General features: G+C 41.3%; 1 protein-coding gene across 2 annotated transcripts in view; it reads left to right on the top strand.

The window, feature by feature from the left end:
• Positions 1 to 14124, top strand: part of cacna2d1a (calcium channel, voltage-dependent, alpha 2/delta subunit 1a) — a 98039-nt gene extending 83915 nt beyond the window's left edge. For both annotated transcript variants that reach the window (XM_030045746.1, XM_030045745.1), the window contains 10 exons: positions 116 to 183; positions 300 to 338; positions 497 to 568; positions 3169 to 3321; positions 4609 to 4661; positions 5345 to 5400; positions 6480 to 6606; positions 7965 to 8077; positions 8951 to 9033; positions 11478 to 14124. In XM_030045746.1, coding sequence (XP_029901606.1) covers positions 116 to 183; positions 300 to 338; positions 497 to 568; positions 3169 to 3321; positions 4609 to 4661; positions 5345 to 5400; positions 6480 to 6606; positions 7965 to 8077; positions 8951 to 9033; positions 11478 to 11600 — 887 coding nt within the window. In that variant the 3' untranslated portion in view covers positions 11601 to 14124. The remainder of the gene's footprint in view (positions 1 to 115; positions 184 to 299; positions 339 to 496; positions 569 to 3168; positions 3322 to 4608; positions 4662 to 5344; positions 5401 to 6479; positions 6607 to 7964; positions 8078 to 8950; positions 9034 to 11477) is intronic.
• The last annotated feature ends 461 nt before the right edge of the window (positions 14125 to 14585 follow it).

Raw genomic sequence — 14585 nt, 5'->3', positions numbered from 1 at the left:
TTGTCCAGTCCTCTGTGATCCTTGGCCAAGTTTGCATTTTCTGAGTTCAGAGAGTAAAGTTGATGTGGAGGTCTAACATGATCTAGAACGTCTGGCTTTTTGTGTTTCATCCTAGTGGTCGGCGTGAAACTTGACATCAGTGCCTGGATGGCGAGCTTCATCAACACCACGCTCAGGACTAATGTGAGTAGATCCTATCTGCAAGACACACACACATACACACACACTTCCCCCAGTCAATGACTTTCCCCAATCTGTCTGCATGACAAGAGTCAGAGGTTGTGTTATTGTTTTTGCAGTGCAACGATGAGATCTGTGGCTGCCAGCGAAATGATGTGGTAAGAGGACTTTATCTATGAGTGATGAATGCATAAATAAATAAATATTCAAATGGTATTATTTGCAGACTAATAGTAATGACTGTGGATTCAGAAAAGAAATTGTATACCCGCCACATTCCCCAGTGGTTTACTCCCGTGTCTCTGTGTGATTCCAGTACGTGGACTGTGTCATTCTGGATGACGGAGGCTTCCTGGTGATGTCCAATCGGGATGATTACATTGATCAGGTGGGCCTCTGCATTTTAATCTCACTCATATAGCTATGAAGTGCAACAGATCTTTCTGTTAACTGTATTTTCCACCTCTGTTGTGTGGTCTACAGTCTTTAAAAGTATAAAAACCCTTTTTTCAGTCAAGAAAAATGAAAATTCGGACTGGGCCATGTGGACAAAATCAAATATCATAATATCTTTTCAATACCTTGATATTAATTTGTGACAGTGTCAGCATCAAACAAATGATGCTTTCATAAGACATCTCCACACAAGCGTTTTGCTCAATAGTCACTAATATGGATATGATGACCAGGTAGAGGCAAATAATGGAACAGCTAGAATAGTCTAAAAACAATGTGTTCCTTTATTGTGGTGCAGCTTTTAAATCCAAGAAAAGTCACCTCTTGTCATTGTCATGATATTGTGATATCCAAAATCCCAGACGATATCTAGTCTCATATCACAATATCGATATAATATCAATCTCAATATCTCCCAGCCCTAACAAAAGTTCGCTTTGTTGCCATAACTCTGACTATCCTGACCAAAATTACACCATTTTACAGCAGTCTTAATAAACTATAATTTGATCATAACTTAAATCAAACCAGTTTGAGGTCTTCATTCCTTTCAAACCCCATCAAAAACTGCTGTAATCAGTCAAACCTGTTCCAAAACTTAGACTTGCCTCAATTATGCAAGCAACAAATAAACAGTTTAAGCCTCACGAACCCAGTTTGACCCATATTTAACTACTGCTGACAAATATTCATGCACACATAAGCACGCAGATCCCCCCTCCCCACTGCCCTATGCTAAAAGCTAACAGTGGGCCCCCGCTGTAGTCTGAGTAAATGTTTTTTCATGCGGCCTCGGCTCCTTCCCTAATCAGGGCTGGGTGTGCGCTGGATAAATCAGTCCCCCTCTGAAGTCTGGCAGCAGCATTAAAACCCAGGGACCTGAGGCCTTGTTTGGAGAGGGCTGTGTGCGCTCAATCATATTTCCTACAGGAGCAAAGTCTCTCACTCCCTCTGTCTCTCTCTCACTTTCTTACTCTGTCGCTTTCTCTCTGTCTTTATGTCTCTCTCCCTCTCTTTCTCTCGCTCTCTCTCCCCAGCTCCTGCCTTCTCTTTCTCCGCAGCCCTCGGGGAGTCTGCAGCCAACAGGGCTGTGACTGTTAATTCATTATTTGTGTTATTGCACAGGGAAAGGAGAGAAGGCTCCCTTTACCTTTATAGATGGGAAGATTTATATTTCCTTTGGCTGTTCAGAAAAAAAGGGGGAATGGATATGTAGAGGACGGGTTGTTAACCATGACCTTACAGAGTGGAAGGAAAGTGATAGTTTTGGTTTTCTCAACTCCTGTACAGTCCATGCACACACACACACACACACACACACACACACACCACATGTATCACTCACATACTCCCTCGTGGATACACAAACAAAAGTGCTTAAACGCTCACATGTACACAGTCATGTCACACCTCTGGAGTGCCTAAACACACCACTTCCTCCAAGTGAGATTTATGGCTGCCTAGCGGACTGTGTTAATCAGATTATACTGGAATCCATCATCTTAACTCAAGGTTGATTTACTGAATGCATGCGTCTATACATGGTGTGTGTGTGTGTGTGTGTGTGTGTGTGTGTGTGTGAGTGTGAGTGTGTCAGAGCCATGCATACACATGCTTAACGTGTGTATGTGTTTTTGTGCCTGTGTGTTGCGGAGACTTCACTCACTTAAGATGAAAGTGTCGGAGCATTTAAGCACTCTGTAAAAGAGAAATATTGAGGAAATCCTCAGTCAGTTATATTTACAATCTGGGGTTCTTACAAGCTTTTTTTTTCTTTGCTTGTGCAGAACAATCACCCCTGTTACAGAAAACACTTGTGCTCTGAAGCAGTTAAACTGGCCTCTCACAGGTGGTTTGGGTGTGTGTGTGTGTATTAAAAGCAATAGGGGATAGCACATGTGTGTGTACATGTAAATGCAAAGGACGGAGTAGGTATGTAAGTGTGTGTATATTTAATAAATAGATGCAGTTAACTGGGTCTGTGCAACTGTTATCTCCTCACATTTAAACTACTGTAAATTCTGTTGTTTTGGCATCAATCAAAAGTCTTACAGCAGCTAGGATTTAAACAGCAACCGACAGATGCAATTACATCTCCAACTCTGGCATCTTGTCACTGGTTGCTTGTCGAGGTTAGAGTGGATTTTAGGATTTTAACAATCAGCCAGGTCTGGTCCCAAGATATGTCGAATACCATTTCCCTCCAGTGAGCCATCGTGCAGACTTGGGGTCCAAAGTTGTGGCTGAAAATGAAAGGTGGCCAGGCGTTTGGCTTTGAAAAGACATGCCTGAGGAAGTTTGGCTAGCAAAATAAGTATCACCGTCCAAATCAATTCTTAAAACCTATTCTTAGAGACTTGCTTTCATATCATGTATTTTGCTGTTATTTTAACCCTTGATCCTACTGCTCAATTCATAGCTTCTTGGTTTTACATTTTTAAAATGTATTTTTGAACATGGTACTTTGGTAATTGTTAAAGCTTTATGTAAAACACTTCTTCTTTTTCTTCTTCCTCTTCTTCTTCTGAGTAGATTGGGCGTTTCTTTGGTGTGATCGACCCCATCCTGATGGTGAGCCTGGTCAACTCGTCCCTGTTCACCTTCAAGAAGACCTTCGACTACCAGTCAATCTGTGACCCTGAGAAGGAGAGCAAGGCGGCGGCAGGCCTGCGATCCGTCTACGTGGTGAGTTACATAAGCCAGAGACCATACACACACAACCACCCACACACATACAACCACCCACCCATACACACACACACACACACACACACATACAGACATGCAGGAGCAAGCACATCCACATGTACATGTTCACACATTTGGATATCCATCCATACAAATACATGTTCTCATGCACATGCACACATACACTTTGTCATTGGCATGTCAGTGGTCACAGGTGCACACACATACACACACACCCACTCACACAAACTCAAACAAGTTTGTGCACATAGGTTGACACAAGTGCACATGCAGTCATTGGTTCTCATACATATGCCTCCTCACGCACATTCAAATGCTACACACACACACACACTCACTCACCAGGGAGCCATAAATCTGGATAGACCAGATGAGAAGGGAAGCAGAGGGTATGGTGAAAGCGTTAGAGTGGGAGTTGAAGTAACAGTAACAGGATTAGGTGATCTAGCTCACTTGGCTAACGCTCCAAGTGATGTATAAAGAGGCGCTGTGTTTCATCACTTACAAAACACTTGATGCAAATGGCCTATACACTACACGGCAGTGTGTGCGATGATGAATTTCTCTCGGATGCTGAAAAGTGTTAAAGGAGGCGGTTGACAACCTGATGCCTGTGAAACTAGTTGAAATTATTCGTAGCTCTTTAACAGAGGCAAAACTTCCCCTCACACACTGACAACAGGGACCACGCACAAGTGAGTGTTTAATTTCCTGACTTGGTCCACAAACTTGTACAACATGCTTTGGAGGCCAAGGTGAGATGAAAGATGCAGATATCCGTGATCAAAGACGTCGCCGATAGCCTGTGATACCTCTAACACGGTTAGTTAAGACGCCTTGATGACTCAACACACCGTCAGCCAAAGAGAAAGGACACCGCACTGAATTACCAAAACAAGGCCCTCGCATGCTAACTATAATCAAAACAACATGTGCGCCCTTTTATTCAATCCGTGTGCTATTTCTTTTTTTCACTGGCTCTTTGTTTACATATTTACACTAGCATCTGTTGAGGAAAATTGTGCTAATTTCCTCTAAGAGAAAAGAAAATAACATGCCTGGCTGGACCTTTGGTCTTTGTGCCTGGTAAAAGCTGGACAGTCTGCTGCTCCTGTAAACACAAGTGATTTGTCAAGAGTGTCTTGAAATGCATGGCCAGGTTAAAATGATTTGTTAGAGATATCATAACATGCAATTTGCTTGTTGATGCTGATTTGTTTTGTTTTTGTCTGATATCACTCACTATTTTGTTTGCCCTTTTAGCCCACCATAGCAGATATTTTGAACTTTGGATGGTGGGCGTCCGCTGCAGCCTGGTGAGTTTTTTCCCTGTTTCTATAGTAGTACGAATGAGAAAACAGGAGTAACACCTTTATTTTTTCATATGATTAATAGCACATAAATTAAAAAGAAGGATACTTGGCATCTCAAGTTCTTGGATGTGAATCTTAATGAACGGCAGGCAATGTTATTTTCCTCCAGAATGGACATGTAGCATCTGTTTAATAGCTGAATCGCTCCCAGGACAGTAAGCTTTCCATGCAATGTTCTCTTGATTTATTCTCTCTCTCTCTCACTCTTGTCTTGATGTCATTAACAGGTTGTTTTAAAGTTTGTCCAATAAAAGTGAATAAGTGTTTGTTTTGTTGATAATGTGGCCATGTTCGAATATAATGCAAAGCATATAATGAAACATTTTCCTAAATATTATTGCTGTCAAGTGAAAAACTGAGTATAGAAACTGAAAAAGGCACAGTCGTCAACTTAGAGTCAAGACTGTTTTCCTTACTTTCTGAAAAGTTGATCTCATGGAGATACAGCTTTTGGCTGGACAGCAGCGATGTGGTATATTTGATTGCATAGTTTGCTATTCGGTCTCAATGATGCCAATTTATTATCAGCTTAGTTTTTATCATGCATAAGTGTTGAAACTGAGTGACATACTGTATGTTCCAGTGAATCCATATTTATCTTTGGGCTTTGTTTGTTTTTCTCCCAGGTCAATATTGCAACAGTTACTTGTCAGCATCACGTTTCCTAATTTACTGGAAGCAGGTGAGTTTCCATCACAACATTATGATCAAGAGCCCATCTGAAATGTATGCTGATATCATGCTCTATGGCAACACTTAAGAAAATTACTTTATTCTCACACAGTGCAGCCAAATTCTCCATCCGATGCAATCAGATAAATATAGTTCAAAGGAAAGAGATCTGCTTTTAGGTTCTGAATGAGGTGTTTTGCGAGATGGTGATAGCCTGCAGAGTGAACTGGAGCATGCACAGGTTTAGCTCCAGACAGCCCAAAATGGCCTCATTATGAAATGGTAATAGATGTTCATTTGTAGTTACTGAGACAAGGCCCTAGAAGGTATTGAACACTGAGCACCATTTCAAACTGTTTTTTTTTAATGTAAAGAATTTGATGCAATATTCATCAGATGATTACCACGTGCCAAGAAGTGTGAGCTGAGTAGCAACATCAGCAGGACGAGCTGAAAGCCATTTGTCATCTTAGAATTTGATGTATGCAACATCTCGTGCACATTAGCCAATTTGTGTGTGGCGTTATGTTTGCGCGTGTGTATGTGCATGTGTTCTCGTGAGGCTTGCTGATTACAGGCCTATTCAAAACAGAGACAAACAACAAGTAATGGCTTCTAGGTTGTGAGGTTATGCTCTGTGTGTACATTGGTTTGTTCATTTGCTTGATCATTTGTATTTTCCGTGTTCTCTTTCTGCAATTTGAACAGCTTAGGCAAATTGTGGGATGCGCTCTTAAGCTTCAGAGTCCCAACGTACACTGTTTACTTGTACACCAGACAGTGTTATTGAAGTCACACACACAAGCATGAGCCACCTCTAACCTTGGTGTGCTGTATATTCACATACCAGGAAGAAGCTCTGGGATTTTTTAACTATAGTCAACACATGAACTAAATGTTACTTCAGTTATGCATACCCCTTTGATAATATTTGTGCAGGGTTAGGGTTAGGGTTAGGTTTGGGGACCCTGAGACTTTCCCTGCCTCATCCATCGACTGGTCAGTTAGATCAAGAGGGTCAGGGTGAGGGTTAGTGGACATACAGGCTCTTAAATCCTTGTGTATGTGCATGTGTGTGTGTTTTCACAGCTGACATGGATGATAAAGCATCAGACGCCATGACCAAAGACACTTGCATCACGGAGCAAACTCAGTACTTCTTCGAGACCAGTGATCGGACTTTCCGAGGCACAGTGGACTGTGAAAACTGCTCCAGGTAAAAGTATCCTCACTTTTATCCTCCACACAGTATCGGTTGCATACGCCACACTCACACACTATACTTAGAGTTTGAGCACATTCCTGGAGCTAAGGCGATGCGTTTGCGCCCATGAGACAGCAACAGAAATGAAGTCCCCAGAGGTGGCACCAAGAGAGGGCTGTAAAAATTCACATGCCATGAAGGTGAAGTCAAGTCACTAGCATGGACCACCGTCCTGGCGTACATATGTGTGTGCATGTTGTGTGTGCGCGCTGTTTTAAGGTCCCCTCGTGCCGCCTAATGGAGTGCCTGCCCGCATGCCACGCGGCGTTCCTGCACATTAGCTGCACACACGTTTCTTTTTAACGACTGCCATAAAAAGGCCGAGAAAATCATTTGTGGACCAGCGACATGTGGGTTTCAGCAAAGAGCTTGCAGGACTTCAGTTGGCATTGCAGATTTGTGTCCTCTTTGGAAGGAAAGGGGCAAGGAAAATTGATTTAGCAACCCACAGAATGCTTTTCTTCTAGTTTGCAGTTAGAGCTGTGTTTAAAGGAACAATTCACCCGAAAGTACAAAAAGGTAGTTTCCAATTTACCCCTAGTGCAACCTATCTATCCAGATAGCTTCTGTGATTTGGCGAGGTTTCCAATCTGTCAGTCTTTCTTGTCTCCAGCATGACAATACAGTGAGGCAGGGTATATTTTGGTGGCTCTCAAACCAAAAATCACTGGCAAATTATGCAGTATCTTTCTGCTTCGTCGTACTTGGTGTTGGAGAGATACAGTTTGCTGTCGTTCTGCAGCATGAAATAGCTCCCAATGAGACTCTTTCCCTCTCAGGGCTATGGATTATGCTGGATATCCATGTCATTGTTCTTGGAAAGAGATGTAGCTGTTGAGTTATTACCTGTAAATTTTCATCGGTTTGAGCTTCAGAAGACTGAGCAATACCCATACAGCCCCATTGTATTGGGGTGAAGGGAGACAGGTAAGATGGCAACAGATTGGAAACCCCATCAAATCGCACAGAACCTATCTGGTTGAATAGACTGTTCCATGGGTAAGTGGCAAAATATCCCTGTTTTGTATTTTGGGTGAACTGTTCCCTTAAGAATAAGAAGTTAAAGGGGATTTCTGGAGTAATGCTTAGTCTGTTATAAGGAGTAGTCAGTGCCCACTTTAATACCTCTTTAGTGATAGAGATATGGAACTCGCAAGCTAAAAATCAATGTCTTCCTTTCATCGCATCATGATTGAATATCTGACATCCTGCATTTCTCATAAGCGGGTTTCAAAAAAGATTAAACTCCATCTTTCCTGGAAGCCAGCTGATGTGTCAACAACCACTCTTGTGTGTCCCCCACTCTCCAGGATCTACCATGCTGAAAAGCTGCCCAAGACCAACCTGGTCTTTATCATCGCTGATGCAAAACACACCTGCCTCTCATGTGACGCCAAGCCATTAATACAGGATGAGCAGCAATGTATCCTTTATCCAACATAATCACCAACTGGCAGACAATGTGTACATTTGATTTAGTGAGCAAATGCTCACAGGGTTTTTTTTTTATTATTATTATTTGCTGTTGTTAACATGTGAACATCCTTTGTTTATGCCACATGCTGATCCTAGATCTTTTATGTTCTTGACAAGATAATCACAGATAGTTTTTGATCATGGCATGACTTTACCATTGAAAAGTGAGGGGTAAACATTTGTTTTAAACAACAGATTGTATTTTTCCCCATGCTCACGAAGGAGGAATGGGTTTTCTCTCCATCCACTAGTCATTTTTTCTTTGCTCATTTGCATCTCCAAAATCCCACAGCCATGCAACAAGTTGGGGTTTGTGCGGAAATTGAGATTTAAAATTTGGCATGAGATTCAGTTGTTTCTGGACAGGTTTCTCTCTGTGTCTGTGTGGCAGATGGTAGTGTGGGATAAGTCTCCCTGAATAGCTTACAAACAAACCCATCATGTTCTCTCAAATACTAAGGGCTGTGGTCAATTATGGATTTAGCCTGCTGGAAAAACGCAATACTTGAAAATGGCAGCTACATCATGGAAGTATTTGGCAATCTGATTAAAAACCAATTGAGACAGCATGCTCTAAATTCACTAAAACCGTCCTCCCAGAGTCATATCTGCATGATTTGAACTATTTATAAAGCAATGTGATACAGTCTACTGATTTTTGCCTATACAAAAACATTAATTTGATAAGTCTTCCATACGGTAATTAGAGCGACAACCTGACAACTTGATATAATCTCCAAATGTCTACTCAGTAATCTGACTGTTTGTTACTGTTATGACTCAGAAACCTTATCTCGTTTTCCTGAATCGAGTCTTCCAGCTAACGGCCCTGATCCCTGTGAACTGGCTCAGAATCCACGGTACAGGAAAGGTCCCTCAGTTTGTTTCGATAACAATGAAAACGTAAGTCATCAACTTGGACTGCTTCTGGTCCAGCACAGAACTATCAGTCCACAAACATTATGTCACTCATCAGTGAAAATAATCTTGAAGGGTGCCATGCGTATGATTTCAGATCTTATTTAGACAGCGCTCTTGCTTGGCTCACATGGTAGAGTGTGTATCAAGGCTCTGTCCTTACCTCTGCAGCCCGGCTAAGCCCTTTCCTGCATGTCATCCTGTCTCTATCTAACCTGTCTTTCCTGTCTCTCTCCGCCCTCACTATCAAATAAAGCAGATCTGCCAAAAAAAATCTTTAAAAAAAGAAAAAAAAAAGAAAAAAGTCAGCATTGCTAGGAAGCTAAAAAAATGAGACCATCCCTGCTTTAGTAGCCTCGTAAGAATTAAAGGAGTTTGTGGAAAATCCAGTGAGAAGTTTCTTGCTGGAACCTTTCAAATGAAAGCATGTGCCTCAAGGCTACTGTTTTTAATAGTGGTATTTGGGTTTCATGGCTGGAATTATTTGTGTCTCTTGCCAAGGATAATTTTGGAATGGTTGAACCAGCAGGGCAGAGGGATCCAATAGCGGCAAAACTGTATGAGCTTTGCTGCTATTATGAGCACTGACACAACTGTGATAGCAGCCTTTTGAGCCAAATCTGACATGTGAGGTTATGAACCCTAAAGTGCCTGATACTGCCAAAAAATATAATTATTATATTACCATTTTTTATATATGCACTACTCACCCATCGCACTCTTTCATACTTTCTATGAAGCAACTTGCAGAGCTGTCTGGACTTTTCACCTGGAAAATGAGGGGAAGCATGAACAACATTTATGTATAACAGACCAATAAAACGTATATCACTGAAGAAATCCCGCCCATGGCACCTTTAAATCATGACTATCTTTAAATGGTGCATGTCCTGTCATTTTTATTTCATTTTTTTGCAAGCAACTTGTGTCGCCTCTATAATCCAAATGGCTGCTTCTCTTTGAATCTCTCGAAAGCCGTACGTGCACAGATTTCCCACGCAAAGACAAACAGTTGGTTGTCATTTGACTTATGAGCATCTAAGGTAAACAAACATTTTATGAGTAGCGCGAATCCTTTGCGTGTGAAATCTCCGCGCCTGAATGCTCTGTTTGTTTTCACTCTATAGGCTTTTTCCAGTGTCAGAGTTTGTCGGTCTTATGAATTTACTTCTGTGCTTGAACTGTCTTGCTGACTCCTTCACACACACACACACACACACACATGCACACACACAACCACCCACCAACACGCCAACTCCCTCTCCCTTGGCTCTGTAGTCTCTCATGTGGATGCTTTTGTCTTGTACTACTATCTATCGTACTACTAAATCTATTTTTCGCTTTCTCTATTGATTTCTGACTTTCTGCTAACTCCGTGGAATGTTTGCTGCATGATATTTCTCTTTCTCTCCCATTTTCTCTCTGTTTTCTCTCTGTTTCCTGCTCTGTGATTGGCTGTTGATGGTTAGGATGAGGCCATGTGCTGGAGGAGCGCAGGCTCCCCATTGGCTTCCTCTCTGCTCATGTTACTGCTGCCACTGTTCATATGCTGTCTCGGGTCAGTCCCATCAAGCTATCTCTCACTCCCTCTTTCATTCACACTTTTTTCCAGTTTCGCTCTCTCATACTCATTCTGTTTCTTTTTCCCTTGAGCTCTCCTCCTCTTGAGATTGTTCCTCTTTTGTTCGTTTTCTCACTGATTTTCCTCTTTCCTCACCGAATCTCTTCTCTTTCCACATCCCCAGCTTCGCCTGCTTTTTTCTCCGTCTCATCTCTTTCCTCTTTCTTTCTGGACCCTTATCTTTCCCACTTGTCTCTTTGTCTTATGTTCTACCACCATCTTTCTTCACCTCTCCCTGACTTGCCTCCATTCCTCTTTCTGTCTCTCACCATCATTCTCCCCATCTCGCCTCACTTTGAACTTCAGACCACGCTCTTTGTATCTTTGTCCATCTATCATTATCTGTCCAAGCCAATAGACTCTAGTGCCCGTCTCTACTCACATCTGCTTACTGATCTATCCAGATGCTAGCTCACGCAGACCCCTCACTCCTCATTTAGCCGTGAAACATCCAGGCTTTTGTATGTCTCTTTAATGTTTCATATTACGTATTTCTTTCTTCTTCCAAAAACATATCAAGGCAAGCCATTCTTTCCCCTGTAACTTTCCAAGTGCATTCAGAAAGTATTAGATGATTTTTTTTTTTTTTTTTTTTTTTTTTTTTTTTTTTTTTTTCAAAATATAAGGGCTCATGCTTATGATTCAGAATGTAACCATTTAGATATTAAGGGAATTTGGAGCCATTTAGAATATCAGACCTGTAAATTTAGAGCATCCCTCTATAGTTTCAGTTCAGGAGACCATGTTGACTTGGTTTTCATAATATCTAACTTATGTTCTTTATCTCCCACTTGGTCTGCAACACCAGGAGGATGACTTTGACTGTGGCGGGGCATCCAGTCTGAGTCCCTCACTCTGGCAAATGGTGGCCCTCCAGGTGGTCTTGTTCTGGGTTCTGACCGGCTCCAGACACCACGCCATCCCCTCATGACCTCTGATCCTGCTGGTCTAGCCCCCCTTGCTCCTGACGACAGCTTGCCCCCCTCCTGTATCTCCACCAACCAGCATGCAACACCGCCGCCTAAATGATAAACACCTGATGAGAAACAGTTGTAACAAAACAATCAAAAAAAAAAAAAAAAAAAAAAAAAAAACCTACCAGTCCCATGTCCTGCCAGTTCCCTCTTTTGATTCCTTCGTTTTCAGGGGTTTCCTCATCTCATTTCACCAGGAGCGAGGGCACAAATGAGGAAAGCAAATGCTTACTGGAAGATGACAGTCAAAGGATAAGCGAGAACTTGACCTTTGATCGCCCTTGACCCCTCCACTACTCCAAGCCATCTGAGATTAGAGGAATCCAGAGATGAATACTGATTGGCGACTACTGAACTTTCTTTGGCTTGATGTACCTCACCAGGGCTACAGTTTGGACTGCCTTACAGTGCCGGAGGGATTTCTAAGTCCAGATGTGGGGGCCTGCGGTTCACCGAAGATGTTGAGCATTTTTATGCCACACTGCCAGAAACAGTGCTGCCCTTTGCAAATGTATGTTATGTCATTTAGCTAATTTATTTTGAATGGATTTGCAGTGGCTAGTTACTCAGTAGTTATTGTTTTGTGGTTCAGTTTTTGGCTAAGATTGCAATAAGAGATCACAAGCTCTTGCCCTTCCTTTGGGGTTTGAAATTTGGATGTTGGTGGCGACGTTTGCCTTTCAGGCTCATTTTTTTAGAGGTTTTTAGTGATTCCCAGAACTTTTTCTCAAAGTATCCGAAGGCTCAGAGAGACGCAGCTGCTTTACTTTTCACCCGGTATTCTCTCATGTAGATACGTGCTGTAATGAAAATCATGTTCATTCTGATATTCGTGCGCATAACCCAACCCCTCAGCTGCCACAGACCACTATGTCTCCCAAGTGTGAGGATTTCGACTTCATGGTCAGCTATCTAACATCAGCCCTGATCAGGTTTGGTAAATGTCTCTGGATTTCCCGCCTTGATGTCGGATTGATCCAATGAAAACTTTGTTGCCATAGCGCGCATTGACCTACCAGGAGAAGCCTGGCTGGTCTGGTGTGTGTGCGTGTTGGACAAAATCTCTAGTGCCATGTGGACTGTGTGACTCAGATGAACCCTTTATCTCTGTAGACTGTGTGGCTGCCGAATGCAAGGAAGTGTATAATTTATTTATTTTACTGTTTATTATTTTTATTTTTATTTTTTTGAATGAAGGGTCAGGATAGCATGCTACTGTACTGTAAGAAGTGTATTTGTACTAGCTGCTGTCAGATTTTTTGTTTTTAAAAATGACTACTATCTGTACTTCAGTTCAAAACGCTAACATTCAACCATCAGTTTATCAACTTTGTCTGGCTTTGGCTTTGTCTGTTTGTCTTCACACATTACTGCCCAATATCAGAGTATATCTGCCTGCCTAAAAGAACAATCTCTTTAACTATCCATAAAATTATGAGGGTTTTCCTTCCGCAATTTATTATCTTGTAGCATGTGAAACACACTACACAAGTTCAGCTGAATCCAGTCGATTATGGTTATGATTCTTAACGCCTGGAGTTAATTTTTTATACTCCAATGAGAGTTCAGCTTGTTTCATTTGGTGTGCCTTCTTGTGTGGTAGTTACATATGAAACTTACCTAACTTAAGTGTGATTTGCTGATGACTGAAATGACAACATTGAAAAAAAATTTGTCTTGATTCACCAGAAACTCGTACAAGTGCAGTGCAGTCAGTTGTGCGCGTTGATGTTTTAAAAATGCACTAATCAGCAAACTCATTCCTTCAGAGAAAACAGGCTGCCGAAAAAATATAGCAAATAACACAAACGTGCCTCAAATTTCACAGGACCAAATTCTTAGAGCAGCCTTTCCAAATTACAATGCAGCTCTGGGTATCCTTGATGAGGATAAAAGTCAGATTGGGTTTCTTTGTAGCAGATTTCAAACACTTTATTAATGTCAGCGTGAAAATAGAAATCTGAAGGTTAAACAGACAGTATGTAAAATGATGCTGGGTGTTTTTGGTTTATTTATTGACTTCTTTACATATGATATAGAGGATAAGACTAGGACAACACAAAAAAACAGGAATAAATATAGGAAAAAGGCAGGAAAGCAGAAAATCAATGGCGGTAATAAGTTTGAAATCCTTAAAACGAAATCCTTATTGTCAGTGATGCAGCTGCACTTGCAGGATGATCTGAAATCATGGTTTTGTGGGCAAAGCTACTGGTCTCTAAGATTAATTGTGCTATTTGATAATTATGTGCATTATTGTCTGTTCCACATAAGAATTGACAATCATTTATTGTGAGTGACATATATTTGTAATACCTCATTAGTTTGCTGATAACGCTGAGGCCTGCCAAAACAGTGATGGATCTGAGGGACGTTCTCAAACACATTATCACATAAAAAAAATAAATAAATAAAAAAAAAAACAAGTGACGCAGGATTGCAGGAAACCACATCGTTAATTCTATGTGAAGACGGAAACCACATGATTAAGCTCTGCCGTTTACATTACCATCGTAACATTGCTCCCTCAAACATTTGACAAATGAATAAGTTAAACAGTTGCAATTGGATAAAGTCAGTTTATGTTTTGTTGTGTTTTTTATTAGCCATATCCTCCAAACACAGATCAAGGAATGCCTCTTGGTCAAAACCAGGCTAATTTGCCAGTCTTAAAATGTGGCAAAACTCCCGCACCACCACCAAGCCACCATTATTTCGGTAACTTTACAAGTGGTCTGAGGGCACTTTTTACCGTCAATGTTTTCCTCTAATGTTAAATATAACCCTCAGACAAAAACAATGTGGTGAAACTAACACAACGGTATTTATGCTCCTTCTTAACTAACACTCAATACTATCAAGTGCCATAGACCTCTCTTATTCTCTGACGGAGAAACCTGTTATCGTAATATAACATTTATCCAGTGTTACCACGATAAAAA

This window comes from Myripristis murdjan, chromosome 23, assembly GCF_902150065.1.
Source record: "Myripristis murdjan chromosome 23, fMyrMur1.1, whole genome shotgun sequence".
Taxonomy (NCBI): domain Eukaryota; kingdom Metazoa; phylum Chordata; class Actinopteri; order Holocentriformes; family Holocentridae; genus Myripristis; species Myripristis murdjan.
Note: the sequence above shows the minus strand (reverse complement) of the source record. Positions and strands in the feature narration are given on the sequence as shown.